Source organism: Mus pahari, chromosome 7 (assembly GCF_900095145.1).
Source record: "Mus pahari chromosome 7, PAHARI_EIJ_v1.1, whole genome shotgun sequence".
In the NCBI taxonomy this organism is placed as follows: Eukaryota; Metazoa; Chordata; class Mammalia; order Rodentia; family Muridae; genus Mus; species Mus pahari.
Window position 1 is genome coordinate 104,951,725 of NC_034596.1, and position 25,841 is coordinate 104,977,565.

The window sequence follows — 25,841 nt, forward strand, 5'->3', positions numbered from 1 at the left end:
ATCCAATAGCTGGCTGTGAGCATCCACTTCGGTGTTTGCCAGGCACTGGCATAGCCTCACAAGAGGCCGCAATATCAGGGTCCCTTCAGCAGAATCTTCCTGGCATGAGCATTAGTATCTAGGTTTTGTTTTGTTTTTTTGAGACTCGGTCTCACGTAGCTCAGGCTGACCTCGAGCTCACTGTATGACCAAGAATGACCTTGAACTCGTGATCTACTTGCCTCCATCTCCCAGGGCTGAGATTATAGGTATGCACCACTGTGCCTGGCACCACAGAATACTTTTGAATTCAGTACAGCCAGCAAGAAGTATGCTTAATCACTGTGAGGGAAGCTGAGCAATCTTGAGCCATTGTTGACCTGGCTCTCTCACAGGGTATCTGCAACTCACACCTTGTGTTAGAAGAGCCATCCTCCATTGTGCAGCTGGACTACAGCCAGAAAGTGCTGCTCGTGTCCACCTTGCAGAGAAGCCTGCTCTTTTACACAGAGGAGAAGGCTGTCAAGCAGATTGGATCCCAACCAAGGAAAAGGTAAGCTTTAGGCATGTCACAGGGCTCTCAGGATTGACCCTTAAGTTCTCCTAGGTTTCCTTTAGCCAGATGTGGGGACCACAGCCACACCAGCCTGGGGTTCCTGGTAGCCTGTGCCTGCCAAAGACACTTTATGGAGTCTGATAGGAAGAGGAAGGCTTCTAGTTTGAGGAGATACAGGGCCTGTGGGCATAGCCAGTGCACCCCAGGACTTGGTCTGAGAAACACTGAGGGCAGTAGTGTGTGTCCACTCTAGACATGGTTTCTTTCTAGAGCCCTGAGAATTCAGCACCTTTGTGCCCCTGGCCACTGCTGTGCTTCACGCTGGTAGATTGTGGCCAAATGACACTGGGTAGCCTAGCAGATGTGGGCCTGTCCCATCATGGAGACCAAAAGGCAGACCCAGGTCTTACTGACAGGCATGGCAATGGCTATGGAGTACAGTACTGGATGCTATAGAAATGTAAGTGGGCATCCACTCAGCCTAGGGTCAGAGAAGAGTTTCTTCAGTTATGAGGACTGTATGCTGGTTAGGAGAGGCTAAAGTGGGCAGGCTTCTGGACTAAAAGAGTCTCTCTCCTTTATCACCTGCTGGGGGAAGGGCAGCAAAGAGAAGGGTGAGAACTTAGTCTCCCCACAGACTAGCCATGTGGCAGAAGGACCACACACACCCTGCATTTGACTGTCCTCCAGCAAGAGCGTGAGCGTCTAGCCCTCTCTAGCCACTAGATGAAGGGGAGATGAAGGGGAGGGAGAGAGAGGGAAGGGAGGCAGAACAATGAAGGACTTTAGCTGAGGAGGGCCAGGATGTGGGTGTTGGGAACCTGCTTTTGAGAAGCTTTTGGAGCTAGAGGGACCCCACCTTATATTCTCCTTTCTGTAAAGGGATGTTGTTGCCTGCATGGGTTTGGGACAGGATGACAGTGAGTTAACAGATGTTGAGAGGATGTGAGGAAGACTAGAGAATAAGTAGATTAATAGGCATGGGAGCATCTCCCTGGGACTGGTGGTGCCATTGGTGACAAGTGTCAAGGGAGAGGAAGATGAGGTCAGACAAGACACGGCCAGCTTCTGATGTATTCATGGTCTGTCCCGTGCCCTGTGCTCTGCAGCAACACTAGGTTTATTCTCCTCTCTGCCCGGCAGTGGCAGCCTTCATATTAGAAGTTCCTCTCATACCCCTTTTTGGCTCCTATGTTCTCTTCTGAATACCTTCTTAATGTCATCAGTACTCTGGCATGCACTCAGGGAGCTGAAACCTGTGGGTCTGCCTTCTGCTGTACATATAAAGTATACTCTATACCAGGGACTAGTCTAACTTGCAGAAACAAAGGAACAAGTCCCCTCTCTCAGGGGGCAATGACTTTATGCCTAGCTTGTGTCTCAGTGTCATTCTGTCATGTGCTGCCTTAGGTGTTGATTACAAGGATGAGGTCCATGTGCTTCATTCGGCAAGTGCTGAGGCTGCTTCATGGGCTGGTTTGTTCCAGCTGCCTTCTACCCACTCCCTCACAGAACCCCCTGAACACAAAACATCCTCCAAGCCAGCTCTCTCTAGAACCCATCCTCATGTACAAATGCCAGCTGTACTGTTGGGTGGCTCCTGGTGCCAACCTCATCCTCATGTTTCACATAGACACACCCTCCTGTACCACGCAGTTTGATAGGTTTCAGTTTACTGAGTGCAGGGTAAAACACGCTGTGGTACATACAGCGAACAAAACAGAAGTGGCGAGAAGTAAGAGGCCCCAGAAGCAGAAGGAGAGCAAACTTACCATTGGGTCTCCAAACTGATTATTTGACAGGAAAGGCAGCAGGGAGAGGCACTGGCTGCTTAACTAGAATTCCTTTGGGCTTTTCTCTTTAGGGGACCTCTCCAACACAAACCTACTAATGGCAAGAATCAGACACAGTCCTATTACATAGTTGTCTATGAAAACTCTGTGGACTCAAAACAGTTGATTAGTCTAATGATCTTTGTTCTAAAACTGAGTTTGACATATGATATTCCCCCCTGGATCCTATCCAGGGGGATTTAATTTACTAAGGTGCCAGCGGGGTCTAGTGGGATACCTTCATGCAGAGGAGCTCCCCACCCCCAGACATGTATCACTCCAGGGGTGATGGAGAGCGAGAAGCTGTAGACTGTGAGAGGATGGCACATGGTAGCTCCACAGGCAGGAGACTGGGGATGGCACACACTTGGTTTTGAGCTTAATGGAGCTTTCTCCTTCAGTCTCACTCGACCTAGGGTATGGAAGTTACACTTCCTAAAGATTAGCTCACGCCGGGCGTGGTGGCCCACGCCTTTAATTCCAGCACTTGGGAGGCAGAGACAGGTGGATTTCTGAGTTCGAGGCCAGTCTGGTCTACAGAGTGAGTTCCAGGACAGCCAGGGCTATACAGAGAAACCCTGTCTTGAAAAACCAAAAAAAAAAAAGGTTAGCTCACGAAGATCTCAGAAGACTAATAATGACTTACACCAGTACCCTTTCTACTATTTAGAGAAAGAATAAGCAAGGTGCAGAGTTGAACTTAACCTCTTTAGTTTGAACTCTGGTCAAAATCTGAGTGTTGATAAAGATGTTAAATAGTGAGAGCTCCTGAGAATTCAGTTTGGGGCAGGGGTGGGAACCAGGTGGGTTACATTGGCTGTAAACCAACTCAACAGTCCTACTCTGGAAACAACTTGGATGAATTCTCAGGCCTAGATGCTAGGAAGAGTATGAAACAAAACAAAACAAAACAAAACCTCATTGCACCATCATTCAAAATTGTTTAAGACGGCCAGGCATGGTGGCACAGATCTGTAATGCCAGCAGAGGCAGGCCTGCTCTACCCAGTGAGTTACAGGCCATTCAGGGTTGTATATTGTCTCAGAAAACCAAACAAACAAAGAAAAAATAGTTTAAGAAAAAGGCTGGAATATAGCACAGATCAAGGATTTTACCTAACAGGTGTGAGGCTTGCGTCCCACTCCTAGTTCTGTACCAAACAAAATAATAATTCAAATACCAGCCCAGTGGCAGACTACTCGCCTAGCACGGATGAGGCCCTGAGTTCAGTCTCTAGCCACAAGGGAAAGAAAAGGAAAAGGAACAAAAGGTCTTAGGTGGACTCAATGATAGAGACCTGTAATCCCAGCTCTTGCAAGAAGATCAGAAGTTCCATGTCATCCTGATAGTTATCCTATATAGCAATCATGGACTAGCAGATTCCAGGCTAGCCTTGGCTTCAGGAAATCCTGTCTGGGGACAAATCAGTAACAGTAATAATGTGGTAATAAGATTGAATAAATTATTTGTTTTTAAGATTTTATTTAGAGCTGGGCTTAGTAGTTCAAACCTTTAATCTCAGCACTCAAGAGACAGGCAGAGGCAGGAGAATCTCTGTGAGTTCCAGGCTACCTGGAGCTGTTTCACAGAGAAACTTTGTTTAGGAAAGAAAAATAAAAGAAAGATTTCATTTACTTATTTTTAAGTGTGTATGTGTGTGTGTGTGTCTATCTGTCAGAGTGAATACAGGTGTCCAAGGAGGCCAGTAGAGACCGTTTTCCTGGTTATAGACTGTGAGCTGCATTGATGTGGGTGCTAGGAGTCACACTCAGGTCCACTGTAAACCCAGCAGTGCTCCTATGACTGGAACACTCTCCAGACCTGAATAAGTTATTTCTAATTAAAAAGACAAAAACACTGTGTATGCAGCGCAGTAGTAGCTGGGTTCAATTCCCAGTACCACAAAACCTAAATATTAGATTCATAGATATGCATACTTCCCCAAAGCCATGCATAGTCTAGTATCCCAAGGAAACATTTTATAGTGATATATATGTATTTTTTTAAAACTATATAAAGCCAAGTGTAATAGTTATAGAATCTAAGAGAGTGAGACAGTAGAATTTTGAATTTGAGTTCAACCTGGGGTAGATAATGAGATCTTAGCTCAAAACATAAATAAATAAAAGGGATAGTGTTAAAAATTAAGTCGTGAAAATCTATACCGCAGTCAAAATGAATAAGCACTATAGTGTTTTTTAATCAAAGATACATTGGTTAAGTATAAAAGACAAATTACTTTAAATTATCAAAAAGTGTATGTGTGTGTTTGTGCACGCGTGCGCACACACACATGCACACGCACCCGCGCATGCTATGTATATATTCATGTATAGAGCTTTAGCAGTTGAGAGCTCATACCTCTTTATACTGAGGATCTGTGTTCCTTTCCTATCATCCACGTAGGGTGGCTCACCTCTAAGTCCAGTTCTAGGGGATCGTTGTGCCCTCTTCTGGCCTGTATTGGCACTTGCTCTCACATACACATAATAACATGCAAAAGCACATAATTTAAAAAGATTTTAATTATCCCTAAATTTAAAACCTGCAAAATTATACATGTGGCAGGCATCATTTATTAAAATGAAAGTGCTAAATTAGTATTGGGGTAAATAGGTATGTGTTGAAGTATCAGTAAAAATGAGAATGATATCCATAGAATTCAGTGCATTGGTCTGAATTTTGGCTGGGGTAAGTCATTAGGAGCATAGAGTGCATGCATGGTTCAGCTTCTAACTTGGTCTGAAGGCAGAGCATGGGTCCTTGGTGCACATTCCATTAGGCCGGTGCTTCTCAACATATTTGGATCAAACTCTTTTGGAGGTAAGCAACCCTTTCACCGGGGTCACTTAAGACCAGCCAAAAATACAAATATTTACATTGTAATTTATAACAGTGGTATAAAATGACAGTTATAAAGTAGCAGTGAAAACAATTTTATGGTTGGGGATCACCACAGTGAGGAACTATATATTAACTGCATTAGGAAGGTTGAGAACCATTGCATTAGGCTTTGTGACATTTATTGCACATACTCTTTTTAAATTTTTTTGTTGGATTTATTCATTTTATTTATTTAAAATTTTTTTGAGGCAGTGTATCTTTGTAAAGTTGGTCCCACAACTTGTTTTGTAGACCAGGCTGGCCTTAAACTCAGAGATCCTCCTGTCTCTGCCTCCTGAATGCTAGAATTAGAGGCACACACCACCATGACTTGCTAGATTTATTAGTCTTCTGTGTGTTTTGCTTGCATATCTGCATGTGTGCACTTGTGCCCACGGAGGGCAGAAGAGAGCACTGGATGGCATGGAACTGCAGTTAATGAATGGTTGTGAATACCATGGGGTTGCCAGTAATCCAACCCGGATCTCTGCAAGTGCAACAAGTGCTCTTAACAGCTAAACCATCTTTAGTTTTTAAAGATTATTTTATGTGTATGAGTGTTGTGTCTGGAGATATCTCTCTCTCTCTCTCTCTCTCTCTCTCTCTCTCTCTCTCTCTCTCTCTCTCTCTCTCTCTCTCACATGAGTGCCTGGAACCAAAGGAGGTCAGAAATGGGTATCAGATCCCTTGGACATGAGTAACGGCTGGTAGTGAGCCACCATGTGAGTGCTGGGAACCAAACCTGGGTTGTCTACAAGAGCAACAGTGCTCTTACCCACTGGGCAGTCTCTCCAGCTCCCACACATGCCCTTTGGTGTGTGTCGGGTATTTCATAATTTTATAAGAAAGTAATAGCAAGCTTGCAGTTGGGAAGGGAAACTGATGGGTTTGGAGAATTTCTGAAAGAGACATAGATGAATGTGAGTAAAGCTTTTCATTCAAGAAGCTGGGGAGTGCTGGTCACCATGGGCTCTAGAAGGGGCAGCATGGTGAGCAGGGGTAGCTGGGGCAGCCCTGGACGGGGCAGCTTTTGTTCTGTAACAGAGGTTGTTGTAGTGGCCTCGTAGGGTTGCAGTGAGGATTAAAGGGAAAATGGGCATGAAGTGTGAGGCACAAGCGAGCTGTGGTGGGAACTGTTGATGACACACAGGTGGCATGTTCTTGTGAAGGCATGGTGGAGCCTGGGTACAAGGATGCCAGTGTGACTTAGGGACCAACAAACAGTAGAAAGGACAAGAAAAAGCAATGATTTGTTATTCAGTAGATTCTTAGAGTTGATATCAGGAATTGACAATTGAATCACTACCAGTCAGTCCATGCCTGTATTTTTTTCCTTTCTTTTCATTTTTTTCTTCCAATTTTAGTACTGGGAAATTTGGTGCTTGTTTTATACCAGGACTGTGTAAGCAAAGCGATCTAACCCTGTATGCGGCCCGGCCTGGGCTCCGGCTGTGGAAGGCTGATGTCCATGGGACCGTTCAAGCCACATATATCCTCAAGGATGTCTTTGCTGGCGGAGTCACACCTTTTGAGCTCTACCCTCGTCTGGAGCCCTCTGATGGGGGAAGCTGCAGCTCACCTGAGAAACATCTGGGGCTCGTTTCCTGCTTCTTCCGAGAAGGCTGGGTGTTGAGCTGGAATGAGTACAGTATCTATCTTCTGGACACCGTCAATCAGGTGTGTGGGAGAACTGCACCTGTCTTTGGGGGTCACAGGGCAAGAGGAGGGTACGTCCACAGGTGCTCAGCCGCTGGGCTTCTAGGAAGGTGGAAGGAGCGGTGTTAGACAACCCAGGAGATCAAACAGAGTTCTGCCATTTTTAGTTTTAAAAAAAATTTTGTTTTTTGATATTCATAGTCCTACACTGCTAAGAAACTAGAAATTTTGTTTTTTTAAAGTCCCAATTAAACTTGTTCATCATAATCTTTGATTCATTTTTTTAAATCCCACTTATATGTGTGTGTATGCAAAACTCACATGTGCCTACTTGTGATCATCCCTGCATGTCCTGGCACCTATGTGGTGGTCAGAGGACAACTTGTAGGAGTTGTTTCTCTCCTTCCACCTTGGGTCCCAGAGATTGAACTCAGATATCTGATTTGATGGTAAGTACCTTTACCTTTGCCTGCCAAGCCTCGTACTGATCAGCCTTCCCCTCCTTTTCTCTCCTTTCCATGTACGAATGTATGTATGTATGCGTGCATGCATTTTTCTTGTGACTGGATTCAGGGTGTTTGTGCATGTTAGACACATGCCCTGCCTCTTCTGAGCTCCACCCCTCTCTTCTAGTTTCTGTGTTTTGTTTCAGCTTTGCATTTTACTCGTGGATGCTGGGCAAATGCTCTACTACGGAGCTGTATAGCTCTGTTTTTGTTTTTGTTTTTACATTTTATGGTGAGGCAGGGACATTCAGCTGCCCAGGCTGATCTCGAACCCTTACTGTAGCCCAGGTAGGCTTTGAACTTTTGCTTGCCTTGCCTCAACCTGCCGAGTACCTGGGATTACACTGTGCTGCTGAGTCTTTATAGACCGCGTGTTTCCTGACTACCAAATTCCAATATAATCCCATCCAGCAAAGACTCAGACATGACAGACTCAGTAACTCTAAGGACTGTCTGCCAGGCCTGGTAGTGCTGCCCAGGAGCAGACTCCCTGTCCAGCGTGCTCTCCCCTGTTTTTTGTTTTGTTTTGTTTTGTTTTGTTTTGTTTTGTTTTGTTTTGTTTTTTTCCCCTTTGTGTCTTAACCAAAGGCAAGCATATTATTTTGCCTCCCCCTTCTCTTTCTTTTTAGAAACTAACTGACATTTCTTGGCAACTTTCCAGTACCATTACCTCATGGTAGAAAACAATTTCTGCCTAAATCAGGTGATAACAGATCACTCCCAGAAGCTGATTTAGGACTTGAAACAAAGCTGTTTGGTTTCAGTTACTTCTTGTCCTACGATCAGAGCTTTTGGCCTGCCCCACACCTTTCTCCTCCAGAATCCAGGCCAGGCTCTCTTTCCTCCACATGAACTCTGTGGGCCTGTGGCACAACATCTCTAGAGAGAGTGTCCCCAGAGAATCAAACTCATCTACTCCCACTGACACTTCTCTGGTTACCACCATGCTTGGTGACACTGTTGGTGCAGAGATAACTTGGTCCTGAAAGTCTCTGAGCTGCCTGAGTGGGGCACAGGTCTGGATTATAGGGTCACCTTCTAGCCCTGCATTTGTTTCTTTGGTTTCTCCCATTGTGGATGACGTAACTTTTCTCCTGGGTTTCTGTGTCACTTATTAATTATTGGCTTTAAGACATGTTGTAACTATACATCAGCTTTTCATCTGAGCACTTCACCTGCGCCTCTCAGTGTATGTGTAATTAGCTGCCTAGGCAGGAAAATGGAGACAGTGTGTCTGTGAACAGACGCTGTCTGCACCTCTGTGAACTACCATGATTGGCAGCTTTTGGAACCTAATGTCATGTTTCCAGCTTTCCGTCATGGCTACCTGAAAATTAGCAGAGAACCTAGGCTCCATGTCTTCTGCAGTGAGCTAATCTCTTGTGCACACTGTCATCTATAAAGCAAGAACTGTTTTAGATTAGTGTAGACCCAGGATAACCCTTTGTTGTACATCTGCTCTTAGCCAGAGACCATTTCCCTCCCTTATTTCAATTCAAGAGCCTTGGGCTTCAAGACTTTCCTAGTAGGAAAGCACACAGTAGGGGCGCTTGTTGGGTGGTGTATCATTCCTAGTCTGTCCAGGTTTGTAGCACAGGAGACAGGGGACACAGGTTAGCCTCTCAGGATGACAGTGTTCAACAGCACTTCCTGAGGCAGAGCCTGTCCAGTGTGTAGAGTGGGAAAGGAAGCTCAGCATAGAGAAAAACCTGCGCTATATGCGTAGGCTAAGGAACCAGCCTGGGTTTTGGATTGACACTCTCCATTTTGGTGAGGCTCAGCATAGGCAGGATGACAGGTGTCTCAGATTGGCCAGAGCCCCTGCCCTAACAGGGAGTATGAGCTTCACGTCATAAAGGAGAGAGCAGTGGGTCAGGAGACCGTGCTAGGAGGTGGGAGAGGCTGTACCAGCCCTCATGGTGTCTCACTGCTAAGGTATGTGTGTGACTGTAGGTTCCACATGTTGAATACCATCCCACTGAGGGTTGAATTGCTTTTATGAGTTTTCCAGGAACTGCCATGACAAAATCCAATAATTACTCACAATTATTTGAATGATCATACCTGGTTGTTTATTGCCTGGTTGCATGTTTGTTTGTTTTAACAGGCCACAGTTGCTGGTTTGGAAGGACTGGGTGATATTGTGTCTGTTTCCTGCACAGAAAACGAAATATTTTTCCTAAAGGGGGATAGGAACATTATAAGGATTTCAAGCAGACCTGAAGGACTCACATCCATAGGTTTGTATTACCTGCCAAGTGTGCTGTGTGTGCCGTCAGTCCTCTGCTCTCTGGAGTGTCCATCCTGCTTAGGGTAGGAAATCTGTGCTGGAAGTCAGGTGCAGTGTGCAGACCTTTAACCCCAGCACTCAGGGAGGCCCTGTCGTGAAGAACTGAAAAAAGTTCTATCATTGGGGTTTACTTAAACAAGGAGGTTTGTCATGGAGGTGACCTACTTTAAGGTTGTTAGGCAGTCTGATGGTGGTAGAGCTTTCTCCACCACCATCTAGAGTGTGAAGATGGGAGGTTGGGTGACTGGGAAGGAGAAATCAGAAACCACATGACTTGTCCAGGTGCCTATCTGAGACTCTGTGTGTGGTTAATGTCTCTGAGGTACAGGGTTGTGTCATTTTAAAACAATGACATCTGTAACTTACTGTACATCTCTTGCCCTAGACACAGACTGTCCTTTGGGATTGTTATTTTCCCCTGTGCTTTGGATCTTATTTTATGGTTCATGCAAACTGTAATGGTTTTGTTTGTTTTGATTTAGACTGGATCTTATAGCCCAGGTTGGTCCAAAGTTGCATTCCTTCTGACTTAGCCTCCTAGGTACTAGGATCACAGGTATCTGCCGCAGAAGCAGGCTCTTGTCTTGTCTTGTCTTGGTTGGTTTGTTTTGCAGGCCTGGGATTCAGCCCCAGCCCTTGCACATGTTAAGTACACACCCTATAACTGCTAACTCGTAAAAACTGTAACAGTGTTTTCTGGCAGTTTGGGGTAGCTGGGGCTTGGTGCAGAAGTTGCTTTGGGGGCGATGACAGCATGCCAGCCTTTCCTTACTTACCATTATCACTTATCTTCCCCAAAGTAGAGGGTGGGTTGGGGTGAGTATTCTAAAACCAGGATTCTTATAAGAAGTGCATGGAAGATTTATGAGCTGTATAAGAAGATCCAATGTGACTCACAGAGAGAGCAGTGGCCTGGCACTGCTGCATGGGAGAACTGTATCTTCAGGGCTGACTGCTGCAGATGTGCACTGTCTGGTAGGGAGTCGCTGGCAATCTGTGCTTTGAGGTACTTCAGGGGATGGGTGCTACCAATAACTTGAATTTTAAATGTTGCTTAATTTTAATTAATTTGAATTTTGGAAATCACATTGTGATTTATAGTGGTTCCACATAGTACAGTACAGCTCTAGACCTAGCACTCCCATTACTTTGTATAATCTTTGGCAAGTCACTGCAGAACAGAGTTAAGTATCCTTGCCAGTGTATACTCAGGCACCCAGAGTTGGCCTAGTGACATCCCTCAAGAGAATGGTTGTGCCTCAAGGGTAAGAGTCCATGAGTTTTCTTGATGGCTGTTACCTGGCACCTTGTACAGTGCACACAGTACTCAGGAGATGCTTGGTCAAAGTGCACAGCACTTTCATGTTGAGGTGTTGAAACTGAAACCTGTAGCCCTGGAGAGCTCAGTGCTTTGTTGATTGGAGGGAGGTCCACTGCAGTGGGACAGTTACTGGCTCTTTAACCCAGGACTCATGTCCCATACTGGGCTGTCACCCTACTCCACGCATTGACACTGATCTCCATGTGTCCTCTGCTGGGAACCCAGTCTACTGGGAAACTACTTCTCTTCCTTGAATTTCAAGGAACTTAATTAGAATGCTTCTTAGATAATATCAAGGTATAATGAAAGCATAGTATAAGTAGGGAATTTAACTATACCCTTCTTGATATAGAAACATTTATAAAAGTTTCTAAAATGGAAATGAGAAGTGCTTTATATTTAGTGGTATTCTGTTACTGGCGGTGTTTGCAAAAGACAACTACAGTGAATTATCTTACTGATCTTAACTATATGAGCTTCCTTGAACACAAAGTCCCCGGGAGTCTCCTGGTAATCCTTTGAGTTTCTCTGGGTTTGGAGAATTTGGAATTGCTTGATTTCTTTAGCAGGATGAAGTTGGGTGTTTCGTGGCTACTAGTACCCAGGCTGGCGGGCTGAGTGCTGCACCCTGCCGTCTCCCAAAGAGCCAGCAGTAAACCAGTCTCTTCTTTCTCAGTGAGAGACGGTCCAGAGATGACGAGATGCTCCGAGCAAGTCCATGGACAGCATCTGGAGAAGGCACTGGGGGCCGCTGTTTGTGAGACAAGGCTTCGAGGCTCTTCTGTGGCCAGTTCTGTGGCCAGTGAGCAACGGAGCAGGAGCAGTTCACTCAACTCCACGGACAGTGGCTCTGGACTACTGTTTCCTGGACTTCAGGCTGCCCCTGAGCTGGGCCAGAGTGGTCAGCCATTTTCACAGAGATTCAGTGTCATCAGCTCTGAAGACTTTGACCAGGAGCTTATTGTGAAACCCATCAAAGTGAAGAAGAAGAGGAGGAAGAGAAAGACAGGTACTGTCCTTGGGCAAGTGCACACTTACTCGTGTGGCACCTAGGGTAGCCTGGCCAGAGCCTTTGGGAATGTGCACATCAACTGGGAAGGGATGATGTTTGTCACTGAAGGGGCACTTGCTGCTCTTGGCAGACAGAAAGCTTCACACACGGAATGAACTCTCCCACACACATTAACAGTGCATACATACACACATAAGCATCTCGGTAGGGTCTGTGTTGGTCGGGCATTTTCCCATGCTCTCAGGCTCTGATCGAAGGGTCTGGAGTTTGCTCTTTAATATTTAAGATAATACTTAATATAAGATGTGACTTAGGGCCGGGCGTGTGGTGCATACCTTTAATCCCAGCACTCGGGAGGCAGAGGCAAGCGGATTTCTGAGTTCGAGGCCAGTCTGGTCTACAGAGTGAGTTCCAGGACAGCCAGGGCTATACAGGGAAACCCTGTCTCAAAAATCCAAAAAAAAAAAAAAAAAAAGTGACTTACCTTGTACATCATTCATGAGACCAGAATCATTCATGAGACCAGAGACGTTACAGACACATGGGACAGTCATTGAAGCAGGGATTTATGCTGCTGAGTTTGTTACATTCTGTGTTGGCATGTTACCAGATACGGGGTTTAACATAGAACTATTTTTTTTCTTTTTCTGAGGTAGATATCTGTGTAACCATGGCTGCCCCAGAACTCACAGAGATCTTCCTGCCTCTGGCCCCGAAGTGCTGGGATTGAAGCTGTGTGCCACTACCCAGACACAGAACTTTGTAAGCACTTCACTCCTAGGTGCTTATTGAGGCTTTGCAGCTAAAGGCTACTGCAGTGTTAAAAGGAGCATTAGTGAGCGCTTGTGCATTTGACAAGTTTAAAGGTTGGCCTCTAATCCATACTCTGCATTCCTGTTCCACCTTCTGAGCATTGCACTAATGAAATCCGATGTCTAGTGAAATGTCCATTTCTCTGGACATTGTTGTACTGAGATCATTTTTACTTAACAGGTTTCTTCTTTTTCTTCCTCTTCTTTTTATGGTGGTGTGAGAGCAGAGTCTTACCAAATAGCTGAGGCTAACTTACTATGTAGCTCAGACCGGCTCTAAACTCATGAGCTTCCTGTTTCTACTTCCCAATTTCTGGGGCTATAAAGATTAATTTATACCCAACTAAATATCCTTCATTTAAAATATTTTTTTCTTGAGCCAAATGCTTTTTCAGTACTCTGGTTGTGTATGTAGAGTCATGTCTTACTGTGAATGTTCTCATTTTAAATCAGAAGGTGGAAGCAAGAGCACCTGCCCCAGTTCCCTCGAGTCAACCCCCTGCTCCGAGCTCCCTGCTGACAGCCCCCAGTCCCTGAACACAGATCTCTTGTCCATGACCTCAAGTGCTCTGGGCAGTAGTGTGGATCAGCTGAGCACAGAGTCTCCAGAGCAGGAGAGCAACCCTGGGGGTGAGGTGAATGGAATCACACAGGAAAACAGTGGCCCTGAAGCATTCCATGTCCTGGAGCTGCCTGCCCCTGCCCCTGCCCCTGCCCTGGCGGATGAAGAAAACTACACTGGGAAGGAAGCGTCCCAGTGTGGCCACACACAGGACACATACCTGCTTAGTGGAATGCCTACTTTACCCTTGCAGCCAGAGGAGGATGTGGGAGGTGCTAACTTCATCTCAGGCCTTGACGAGCAGCCTGGTCCTGCTGATGATGCAGCAGTACATACAGAGTTCTGCCTGCAGGGACAGAACAGCTCTGCTGAGGAGCAGGAGGCTGACACCTTGGAGTTCAGTGACCCCCAGAGCACGTTTTCTGAAGCCCCTCTTCTGGACTCGAGTATGCTGCCTTCCAGCCTCAGCTGGCCCCCAGGCGCTGAGCAGTGGCTGCCTGGGATTGGAGTCTATGACGTCATCACTGAGGAAGTCGGCCCAGAAGCAGACATCCTGACCCATGTGGAGGTCCCTAGCCACCTGAGCTCAAATCCTTGGCATTTACTAACTGACAGTAACACAGGTCAGAAGGAAAAACCCACTTTTCAATGTGACATGGGAAATGTGGAAGGAGAGGTGACTCCTCTTGCCTCTGCCTCACTGGCCAGCACCCATGCACATTGGCTGGACCAACCTTTCCAGGATCAGGCAGTGACATCCAGTGACGAGGAAGACATTTATGCCCACGGACTCCCATCTTCATCCTCAGAGACAAGTGTCACAGAGCTTGGAGCTGGTCGCTCTCTGCAGGACCTGAACCAACCAGGTGCTGAGGAAACCACCCTGCTCAAGGCAGATCAGGTCTGTGTGCTGATGCAGGAAACATAACTAGTGTGGTGGCCATGGTGGCAGCTGCTTCTCCTTTAAAGAGCATCCATGGCAGACTCAATCATTTTCCTTCCTATGGAAATCGTAGTACTGCAAAATCACAGCTTTGAAGTCTGGGTGTGGGGGAATTTCCAATTCAGGGACTCAGAATCATTTGAACTATATTAATATTACTTCTGGTCCGGCTCAGTTCACCTCCTACCAACAGAAGCATAATCTTTCAAGGCCACAGCATTGGGCACTTAAGGTAGCTGGGGGTCATTGGAACACCATGTACAGAGGACTGTTTGCTCTGAGCACATATGAGGACGGGTGGTTCCTGCCTTCCCCATAGTCCATTCACTCGTTGGTACATCAGTGTGAACTGGGGGCCTCTCTAGAAATGCTGCTTCTGCAGTATCCTCATAGTGCCCCAGGACACACTATAGAGTGAAGCCCCAATCTGCTGTAGGGCCTCTTAACCAGTGCAATTTATTGTTTTTGGGAGTTTTATATATAAAATTACTTTTAAAAACAGGGTCTTTAACTCATTCTGTGCACCAGACTGACCTTGAACTCAGAATTCTACCTGCCTCTGCCTTCTGAGTGCTCGCATCAAAGTCTTGTGCCACCACGCCCAGCCCTAAAAATGATGTTTAAGTATTGATTTTCTTTGGCATGTAAGTCTTAGCAAATATGCTTGGCTTCAGAGCTAGAGGTGTACCAGCACATTCCCTAGTAGCTGATGTGAGGCCCACTCCTGCATCATCAGTGCTGAGAGCATGATTCTTACCAGCTTGCACCATGTGTAGCTTTGGGCTGAGCACTTCACACACTTAAATCACTTCTTTAAAAACAAACTAGGTGGGGATGGAGATATGGCTCAGCAGGTAAGAGCACTGACTAGTCTTCCAGAGGTCCTTCCTGAGTTCAATTCCCAGCAACCACATGGTGCTCACACCATTTGTGATGGGATCCAATGCCCTCTTCTGGTGTGTCTGAGGACAGTGGCAGTGTACTCATAAATTGAATAAATAAATCTGTAAAAAGAAACAAAATAGGACCCGGGTGTAGTTGCCCCCGTTGTATGGAGGAGGAAATTGAGCCTCAGAATAGTAAAATAGTGTATGCACTGGATCACGTTACAAGTGAAGATCAGGGTAGCTCAGGACTCCCCCGTTCTCTGTGTTCTGTCGTAGAAGTAAATGTACCGCCAGGCGTGGTGGTACTCGGGAGACAGAGGCAGGCGGATTTCTGAGTTCGAGGCCAGCCAGGGCTATGCAGAGAAACCCTGTCTTGAAACAAACAAACAAACAACCAAAAAAAAAAAAAAAACCCCAAAGAAGTGAATGAAGAGAATGTACCAGAACTTTGGCAGCTTGTTCTGCATCCTGTATTCATCTTTTCAGTGCACTGCTTCCTAAGTGCTCTTAACTGACAGTGTATGTGTCCATGCTGGGAGCTCACTGCAAGTGGCAGCTAACTGTCACTATGGGAAGAGCTATGGGAAGCCACAGCAGTGTGATCACCAGATATAGAGTATTAGTTGGCAGATCACATCTGTTGGTATATCTTAGGACTTTAACCTAAGAAAACCCTCGCCCATGGAAAAGGATCCTGGAGCTCTGACATTGTCTACCAAGCTTTGCCATACCTGGTCTTGCTCCAAATAGCAGAAAAGTTGAGAAATGTTGGGTTTGTTTGTTTGTTTGTTTGTTTGTTTGTTTTATAGGACAAGGGCTAAGTGAAAAGTTTGCTATGGTGAACAAAGTCAGGTGGAGAAAAGGTAGAAACCATTCTCTTTCATAACACTAGCTTCCTTATCAGGTATTTGTACAAGTATGTCTAAAGTAAACCTTTTTTTTTTTTTTTTTTAAGATTGTTTATTATTATATCTAAGTACACTGTAGCTGTCTTCAGCCGCACCAGTAGAGGGTGTCAGATCTCATTACAGATGACTGTGAGCCACCATGTGGTTGCTGGGATTTGAACTTCGGAACTTCAGAAGAGCAGTCAGTGCTTTTAACTGCTGAGCCATCTCTCCAGCCCCAAGTAAACCTTTTTTAGCTTTGACTTTTAAACAAATCCTAGCACCATGGGACCAGCATGACAGGTCAGTGGGTTAGGGCTGACACCAAGCCTGAGGACCTGAGTCCCATCTCTAGGATACATATGGTGCAAGGAGAGAACCAGCTCTCACAGTGTCTTCTGACTGCCACACATGTGCTATGTATATAGCACACTCGTGTGTATACATACACATGGTTACATTAGACAAGTAATACAAATGAAAATAATAGCAACAAAGCTTTAGTATGCAGAATTCAGACCTCATCTACACTTCCCCTAGCTGTTCCCATACAGCAGGCCAGGAGTCCAAAGGTTAGAACAGGATTTGAAAAACTGTAATGTAGATAGTTGTAATACTGTTCCCATAGGGTATCTGTCATAAGTTAAGTGGACAGAAAGTTGATTTACATACATGTTGATGACCTTGTATAAAGTAAGGTCTGTATAAAATAAAGCCAGGTCTCTTGATGTGATGTCATGCACTACCAGCATGCGTGGCCTATATTCTGTGCAGGGCATGTGTACCAGGATAGCTAAAAACAGCCCAATTGTGAAATCATAACCTTACTTTAAATGTTATGCTTTCTTTTGCAAGCTTTTTTGTGGGAGGGGTTGTATGGTTCTTGAGTGTGGACTTTCAAGGTGACAATGTCTTGTTTTGACAAGTGGTCGGATACACCTTTGAGCATTACTTAGGAAGGGTACTATGCCGTGTGAAAGTGTTATCCAGGGATGCTATGAAATCTTCCACAAGGACCAGAGCTCCTATTCCAGAATGTTTCTGGGACAGGATCCAAGGAGAGCGGGGTTAGGCGAGGCTTCTCAACGATCCTGTGACGTCAGTATCCTGCCTACTTGTCTTGTTGGTAACAGTATGATGAAGGCAGCAGTGTCCCCCTGCCACAGAACTCACTGGCCTCTGTCCTTGTTAGTTTGCAGAGAGCTGGATGGGCTACTCGGGTCCTGGCTATGGCATCCTCAGCTTGGCGGTCTCGGAAAAGTTTCTCTGGTGCCTGGACTACAAAGGTGGCCTGTTCTGCAGTCCCCTGCCTGGGGCAGGGCTGCGCTGGCAGAGGTTTGAAGATGCTGTCCAGCAGATGGCAGTCTCTCCCTCAGGTTCGCCTCCCAGCTCCCACTTCCCAACCCCCAACACAGCTCCCAGCTCCCAGGGCAGCTCTCCTCTGGCAACAGCAGTGTCAACAGATTGACCTTCCTGCCAGCTTAGCTGGGTACTGTTAAAGATCATGAATGCTTCCTTTGACACTGGTTAGGGTGATGGGTGTTCAGCATACTTGCTTGATTTTTTTGGTTTTTTTATTTTATTAATTGTAGAAATAACACAAGGAACATATTTTTGTAAGCTATACAAATAATTTGAGTTTTGAGGTTTTTTTTTTTAATTTTCTCCTCATGTTGGAACACTAAATCCTCATAAAAATAACATATTTCAGTTTGTCAGTGTTGCTATAAAGCAGCTGAAGTAGTGAGGACAGGTCTGTGGATGTGTGCTGGACGTGCTCCAGAAATCATTTCCCTGACTGCAGTAGCAAAGGCATCACACTTTTGTGCATTGTTTCGCATTTTAGTGAACCCAGGAGAGTTTTTTGAACAGTCTGCTAGGCTGAGATAACTCCCTTATCTATGGAGATTCATTTACTTGTGGTTTTCTTTATTTCTGTTTGTTTTGTTTTTAGACATGGCTGTATAACACAAGCTGACCTTGAATTCACTGTGGAGTTCTGGCTGGCCTCAGACTGGGTCCTCCTGCCTCAGCCTCCCAAGAGCTGGGGATATAGGCATAACCCCACTATGCTTCATTTGCATTTTCCTAATGCTAGATACATGTTTATCTCTTTTGAAGCAGTGGGCATCATGGAGGAGAAACAAAAGAAAGGGCATTCTTGTTAACGTATTAGTTTATTAGTTGTTGGCTCACTTTCTTTCAGTTTGCTTGACACTTACTTACCCCTGGAGACTGGGGGAGATAATAGCCTACTCCATTAGCTGGTGTTGTGTAATTGTATATCTTCATTTTTTTTTCCTGTTTCTGTCACATACTTTTAAGCTCATCCTCCTAGCCATTTAGAAGTGTTGGTTCTCTGCTGATTGTATTAATTACTTTTTATTTTTCCAACTATTCCTTGGCTGCTGTGTTTGGAGCTGTCTGTCTCTGTGATATTATTTTTCTCAGCTGAGACCCACACATCTTTGGATGCCTCAGGCCCTATAGTGTTGCAGGGCAGGACTAGGGGAGAAGCTGTGTACATGACTTCTCCGAGGCCTTGGTAGCTCAGTGCATTCATTCTTTGGTATCCTCACCTGACCTAATGCCTTAGCCTCCGCTCACAGTGCCTCTGGCCTGATGCCCACCTTCCTCACTTCATTTATCCATTCCTCAGAGTTCTTTTAAATAAAAACATGCCAAGCTGACTCACATACACATAAGTGATCTAGAAAAGGCCCTTCTCGAGGTCCCCAAAGTTAGTGTGGGCACTAATTGTGCCTCGTGTGTCAATAGGCATGTACCTAATGAAATGTCAGTTCTCTCTCCCAACATGAGTGAGTGACTGCCTTGTGCCCACCACTGTGCTGTGTGGTGGATCCCCTTACATCTAGCCTTTAGATCAGTTCTAGAAGGTGGAAATGACCCACCTTTCAGTTGAGAAAAGGGAGACTTAAATACATTCATATGTTGACAACATAGAGCTGGTGGGTTTAAACTCTGGCTTGGTGGGCTCTTCCTGAGGTGGAAGCAACAAGATGTATTTTAGAAAGCTACCCCCCTCAAGGCTGAGAATGGAGTGTTTGTGTAGGGGAATCTCATGTTTGTTGAGCAGTGAGTAGAGTTTTTTTCTCCTAGGGGCTCTTCTCTGGAAGATTGAACAGAAATCTAACCGTGCTTTCGCTTGTGGCAAAGTCACCATCAAGGGGAAGCGGCACTGGTACGAGGCTCTGCCCCAGGCTGTGTTCGTGGCCCTGAGTGATGACACAGCCTGGATCATCAGGACCAATGGAGATCTATACCTTCAGACAGGTAGTCGAAGGCTATGTACATTGTCCTTGTCACTTGCTGAATCTGCAGCTAGTCACATTCTGAGAGCAGTCACAGGATGCAGAGACCGAAAACCAAGTTAAGTGAGAACATTTCTAGAAGCACTGTTTCCCGTGGAAGAGCAGTTGCCCCTGACACAGACTGGTCTGGGCAGGGATGAATAGATGACTGAGTGCAGGGTAGGATGCCTCATGGGGCAGAGCCTGCCGTTCCTGCCGCTGCCCGTACCCTGTCCAGGCCGAAGAGGAAAACAGGAGTAGCTATGACTTGGCAAACATCTCCCTCTTTTCTCAGCCAGGCCACAGCCCAGCACATGGACATAGTTACATGTGGATGGGGGAAACAACAAGAAGTAACTTGCTGTGAATAGCAATTGACTTGTGCTAGGAAACTGCCCTAGGGAAACCTTTAGCTGCTAGACCTGGCACAGTGGGACTCGTTTATTAAAAACACACTGTAATGAGTCAGTGTCTGTGTGCTGTCAGCAGGGGGAACTGTGTGCTATCAGGGGGAAATGGCCTTGGGAGCAGGGCTCTGTTTGTGCTGTCAAGGGGCCATATGAATTTACATGAAGATTGATCTAGTCATTTAATACTGATTCTGAGAACATGGCTTCATCTTTGGAGTGAGCTATCAGCCAGGAATGGTTCTCTACCTGGTTCTGTCTCAGGTGTGGAGGTCATCACCTGGTCATCAGCACTGCTAACTTCATGAACATGTGTGGGGCTCTAGCCTTCAGCGGAGTTCTCATGTATTTCAATGGAAATCTGATGCTCTGACACACACACACATGCATATCTAGCTTCCAAGGCATTTGACTTTGGTCATGGTCGGAAAGGGGATACTTTGGACCTACATGTAAGGAAGGAGCAGGTGACCTCCAACCATGGTGTCAGAGCAGTGTCCATATCACCCTAACCCTTCCTGTCCTACTGAATTGGAATCTGTGGTTGGCACCAATTTGCAGAAGTCCTGTGGGAAAGTCCTTGTAGTTGCAAACTCTGCTGGTACCCCTGTGATTATACTACTAGGACATACTTGCTGGCCAAAGCAGTAGAACATGGAATTTACATATTATCTGTCCAGCCTGCTCCCTCAGTAGTTTCCTTTGATGTCATTTAGATACATGACACACATTACTGACAGTCCACAAAGAGGTGAGGGAAGCTCCCTGGAGCTCTGACTCTGCACAAGCCTTGCAGTATGATAAGTCTGGGGTTTTACCTGAGCAGTTGTACCTGAAAGGGGATCTATTAAAAAGACCACAGATAGCAAAAATACCAAAAAAAGAAAAGCACAGATCAAAATAGAGTGTGACAAGCGTCAACTGAGTCTACGGGGCTCTTCCCCTCTCACTACAGGTCTCAGTGTGGATCGGCCCTGTGCCCGAGCCGTGAAGGTTGACTGTCCATACCCACTCTCCCAGATCGCAGCCCGGAACAGTGTGGTGTGGGCACTGACAGAGCAGAGGGCCCTCCTGTACCGGGAGGGTGTGAGCAGCTTCTGTCCTGAGGGGGAGCAGTGGAAGTGTGACATTGTCAGGTATGGGCCCAGCACTGTGACCTTTATTCCTGACCAGCCCCCTAGGTGAGCCTCTCCTGGCTCTCTCCTCTCGCGGTGGGAGAGTTTCTGCTTTTGTCAGAGTTGGCCTCAACAGACTGGTCTTGGGAATGTTCTGCGCTCCTCTGCTGCTCACATTACCATTGTGTTGGGGTTTAGGTATAGAGCTTGGCTGGTAGAGTGTTTACTTAGCACGCACAAGGCCCTGAGTTCCATCCTCAGTCCTACACAAACTCAGCCAAGTGACACGTGCCTGTAATCTCATCACTTAGGAGATAGAGGCCACCCATAATTACCTCAGTTCAGAGTCATCCTCAGCCTTGGATACATGTCTCCAAAAAAAGTGTAGGGGTAGAGCAATGGCTCAGAGGTTAAGAGCACCAGCCACTCTTCCAAAGGTCCTGAGTTCAATTCCCAGCAGCCACATGGTGGCTCACAACCATCTGTAATAAGATCTAGTGCCCTCTTCTGGCCATCCAGGCAAAACTGTGTGTGTGTGTGTGTGTGTGTGTGTGTGTGTGTGTGTGTGTGTGTGTAAAATTAACAAATCTTTTTTAGAAAGAAAGTCCATTAAAAAAGTCCTAAGCCGGGCGTGGTGGCGCACGCCTTTAATCCCAGCACTCGGGAGGCAGAGGCAGGTGGATTTCTGAGTTCCAGGCCAGCCTGGTCTACAANGCGAGTTCCAGGACAGCCAGAACTATACAGAGAAACCTTGTCTCGAAAAACCAAAAAAAAAAAAAAAAAAAAAAAAACCTAGAACATCAGACAGAGAGTCGCTAGGTCACATGTACTCCATGCACAACTACCTGCTGTCACATGTTTCTATTGCAAGTCTGTGATAGTTAGATATGAATGCTTATTGGTATTTTTTATCCTAGTCAGTTGAAATTTGTTCTGGACTATATCTTACTTTAGTATATAAGATTTGGGATAGGTGGTGGTGTCACACACCTTTAGTCTCAGCACTTGGGAAGCAGAGGCAGACTAATTTCTGAGTTTGAGGACAGCTTGCTCTACAGAGCAAGTTCCAGAATAGCCAGGGATATACAGCCATCTCAAAGAAAAAAAAAAAAAAAAGATTTGCTCATATACAGATCAGAATGATGTTAGTTCAGGTTCAGCTAGCCAGTAAATCTTCCTGCTGAGAACCAGGACACTCTGGGGCCTAGGTGTACAAGACGGCCAAAACTCAACCCCTTCAACTTAGTGGGGAACTATGCCTCAGCCAGTTGGGTGCCAGTTGGTGTGAGGATACTAAGCAAGACAGCACAGAGCAGTGGGGAGTTGTCGATTTCCTTCAGTGGTTGAACAGGCAGCATGCCAAGGCTAGCCTCAACTGAGCCCCAAAGCTGCCAAGGTTATCTCCAAAGGAAGAAAGGAACCACAGACTCATCAGAGATGATGGTGTCTGCCAGAGATAGCTCTACGCCACAGCCTGGCATGGGCGAAGGTGGGGAAGGAGAGATGCGGGTGCTCTTGGCCTGGGTGCTGCTCACTTGGGGACGGGTCGCTTTCTTCTGTGAGTGTGTAACGCAGTAAGTACTGCCCAGCACTGTACCGTGGGCGCAGCTCCTTCCTTGTCACTCAGTACCCCACACCTGTTTAGCCTGTTCAGAGACACGTGGTGAGGCAGCCTTCTGCCTACTGTGCCTCCTAGGTTGGACTGACGCTGTGCTCTCTCACTATCAGTGAAAGGCAAACTCTGGAGCCTGTCTGCATAACTCTCGGGGATCAACACACACTCTGGGCCCTGGACATTCATGGGAAGCTGTGGTTCAGAACTGGCGTGGTTCCCAAAAAGCCCCAAGGAGATGATGAGCACTGGTGGCAGGTAACTGATGGAACGTTCTCTGACTTACAGACCCACCCTTTCTGTCTTCTCTCTTTTCCTTAAGAGACTGGATTAAATTAGTAGTATTTACTTTTATCATTTAGTAGATGAGACTTTCCTGTGGTTGGGTATATTAAAAATATACACAAAAACTTTCCCTCATAGAATGACTTTAAAAGCTTTCTTTACTTTAATACAGGCTGGAATTTATTTATTTATTTAAATGTTATTTAGGTATTCACCATTATAGGCTAAATAAACCCAGTGACATCTATTTGAAGACCTGGGTAATAATGATGTTTAATTCTGAACAAACATGCTAAGAAAAGAGACCAAACAATAGGTTTGGAAACCCAACCAGCAATTAAAACTCATCTATGTCTACTTGCTTGAAAGGCCTTTAAGTAAATGATATTTCAACAAAGAACTGAGCATTTCACCACATGCTGCGGCAAGGAGAGGACTGTGAGCAGCAGGGATGGTCCCAGCCCAACCTTTGGTGGATCTTGCAAGGAGCATCCACTTTCCTGTCTTGGTACCATTCAGAGCTGAGCTTTTGGCTGTCCCATATACACATTGTGCGCAAGGTTGTTCTGACAGATGTGCAGTGCGATCCCTCACCTCTGTGTCTCCTTGGTTCAGGCTTTATAATCACCTCAGGGTTGCCTAGTGACGCTTGTCTTGAGCACGCTGCTCTCCTTAGTCTTTCCCATGAAAATGAACATGTATATTATACACACACACACACACATATGTATATAAATTTTTATATTCTAAAATTTGATATGATTCAAAAATAACTATCATATATGAACATGCACATATAAACAGCACATAAGCATATATACATATCTGTATGTGCTAAATTCTGCTGGAGATTTTTGTGTGTGTATAATGAGCATGCATGTGTATGTGTGTATGTGAGGTCATGGGTGTATATGTGTCTATTCATGTAGCAGGCAGAGTTGATATTGGAAGACCTACTTGATTGCTTTCCACTTTATTTACTGAGGTAGGGTCTCTGGCTGAACCTGAAGCTCACAGACCTGGCTAGTCTTAGCTGGCCAGCTTGAACCAGTCTGTTTTTCAAGCATTGAGTTTACAAGCAAGCCACTCTGCCTTCCACTTCTATGGCTGCTGGGAATCCAGACTCCAGCTCTCACACTGTGTGCTCAGCACTTTATCCACTGAGCCCTTGTTTTGTTGATTTTTGCCTGTTGAGGTGCTGGGTACTGCATCCCTCAGTCGTTAAGTCAACACAAAGAAAACTGTCTTTTTTTCATAATGCACACAACTTTTAACAGACAGGCCCAGAAGCAGAGTGCTTTTTCTTCTTTTTAATGTTTATTGATGCTTTGCCTGCATGTGTATTGGTGAGGCTGTCAGAAGCCCTGGAACTGGAGTTACAGACAGGTGTAAGCTGCCATATGGGTGCTGGGAATTGAGCCCTCATCCTCTGGAAGAACAGCCAGTGCTCTTAACCTCTGAGACATCTCTCCAGCTCCATTCTGTGCTTTCTTTGTGGCTCTAGCCGCAATTATGTTTGGTTACTAGGTCTTTTCTTTCTCTTTCAGTTGGAGACCTGCTTACATGTCTGTCACAGACTTAGTATATCACATACTTAGTGTGTGGCTTTGGGCTTTGGCATAGTGACTGCCAGGTCTCCAGTGAGCAGCACTGATCCTGAGGTGCACAGCAGATGCACTTGAGTCTCTGAGTGGAGCTCATTTTTCAGCACGCAGGGAGCCCAGACTGAACACAGAGCACAGATGCTGACTGTGGCCGAGGCCCTGGAGTGAGGCTGTGCTCCTTACAAACAAAGGGGCAGCATGTCTGTGTGACACACTAACTTGATTTCTTTCATGTTTGTTTTGTTATTAAATGTTTAAGTTCCCTGTAATACTTTCACTTATTTCACTGTGTGACCTGGGAATGGATCCTAGAAATAGGGTGTTTGTGCCAATCTGTAATAAATCTAATGGGCAAAAATCCTAGAGAGGATGGTGAGATTATTCAGCACATTAGAGTGCCTGCTAAGCCTGGTGACCTGAGTGTGAGCCGTAGGACCAGCATGGTAGAGGAGAGAAGTGACTCCCCGAAATTGTCCCTCAACGTGTGTGCTGGAGCTTGCATGCATAATACATAAATAAATAGAAATAAATGGAGTGTAGTTGTAAAATACTGCAGAGAGTTCTGCTGAGCCAGGCTTCCACCTGCTTTGCTTTGGCACAGGGCTGGAGAGATGGCTCAGAGGTTTAAGAGCACTGACTGCTCTTGCAAAGGACCGCTGTTTCAATTCCCAACTGGCAGCTCACGAAATTCTGAAACTCCAGTTCCAGGTGTTCTGATACCCTCTTCTGGTCTCTGTGAGCACCGGTTGTACATACATCCATCCAGGCAAAACACTCACACACAAAATATAAATATTAATAAATATTTTTAAAAAGAATTCTGTCAAAATTGGCTGCCCAGCAATTGAGAAGGTTCCCTCTGGGATTTAGTTGTCCCAAAGTATCTCTAGCAGTGTCTGTACAGGTGCTTTTCAGGAATGTTGTCGAGCTGAGTTGCACGTCAGATGGAGTCTACAGTCTTGGGGGTCTTCTTGCTTAGGCTGATATCTGATACAAGTTGTAATAGTCATGCATATAGCTTAAGTAATTGCTTCATACACTTGATAGACTTTTTTTAATGCTCATATTATGATTCTAAGTATAAAACATTATTGTCATTGGAAACACCTGAACTTAAAACTAAAATTATTCTTTATCATTTTGACTAGAATAAAAGGTTTCTTAGGTGAGATGGGTGCTATTTAATCATAAAAATAATACTGAAAGCAGAGCCATGTGATATAAAAGTAAAATAGGGGCTGGTGAGATGGCTCAGCAGGTAAGAGCACCCGACTGCTCTTCCCAGGGTCCTGAGTTCAAATCCCAGCAACCACATGGTGGCTCACAACCATCTGTAACAAGATCTGGCGCCCTCTTCTGGAGTGTCTGAAGACAGCTACAG

At 45.6% G+C, this 25,841-nt stretch overlaps 1 protein-coding gene across 4 annotated transcripts in view; it reads left to right on the forward strand.

The window, feature by feature from the left end:
- Positions 1-25,841, forward strand: part of Tecpr2 (tectonin beta-propeller repeat containing 2) — an 82,802-nt gene that overhangs the window by 30,374 nt on the left and 26,587 nt on the right. For 3 of the 4 annotated variants that reach the window (XM_021202011.2, XM_029540585.1, XM_029540584.1), the window contains 9 exons: positions 375-532; positions 6,615-6,927; positions 9,520-9,652; positions 11,700-12,032; positions 13,301-14,310; positions 17,319-17,502; positions 19,247-19,420; positions 20,800-20,980; positions 22,688-22,829. In XM_021202011.2, coding sequence (XP_021057670.1) covers positions 375-532; positions 6,615-6,927; positions 9,520-9,652; positions 11,700-12,032; positions 13,301-14,310; positions 17,319-17,502; positions 19,247-19,420; positions 20,800-20,980; positions 22,688-22,829 — 2,628 coding nt within the window. The remainder of the gene's footprint in view (positions 1-374; positions 533-6,614; positions 6,928-9,519; positions 9,653-11,699; positions 12,033-13,300; positions 14,311-17,318; positions 17,503-19,246; positions 19,421-20,799; positions 20,981-22,687; positions 22,830-25,841) is intronic. The other variant, XM_029540586.1, reaches the window with a different exon arrangement.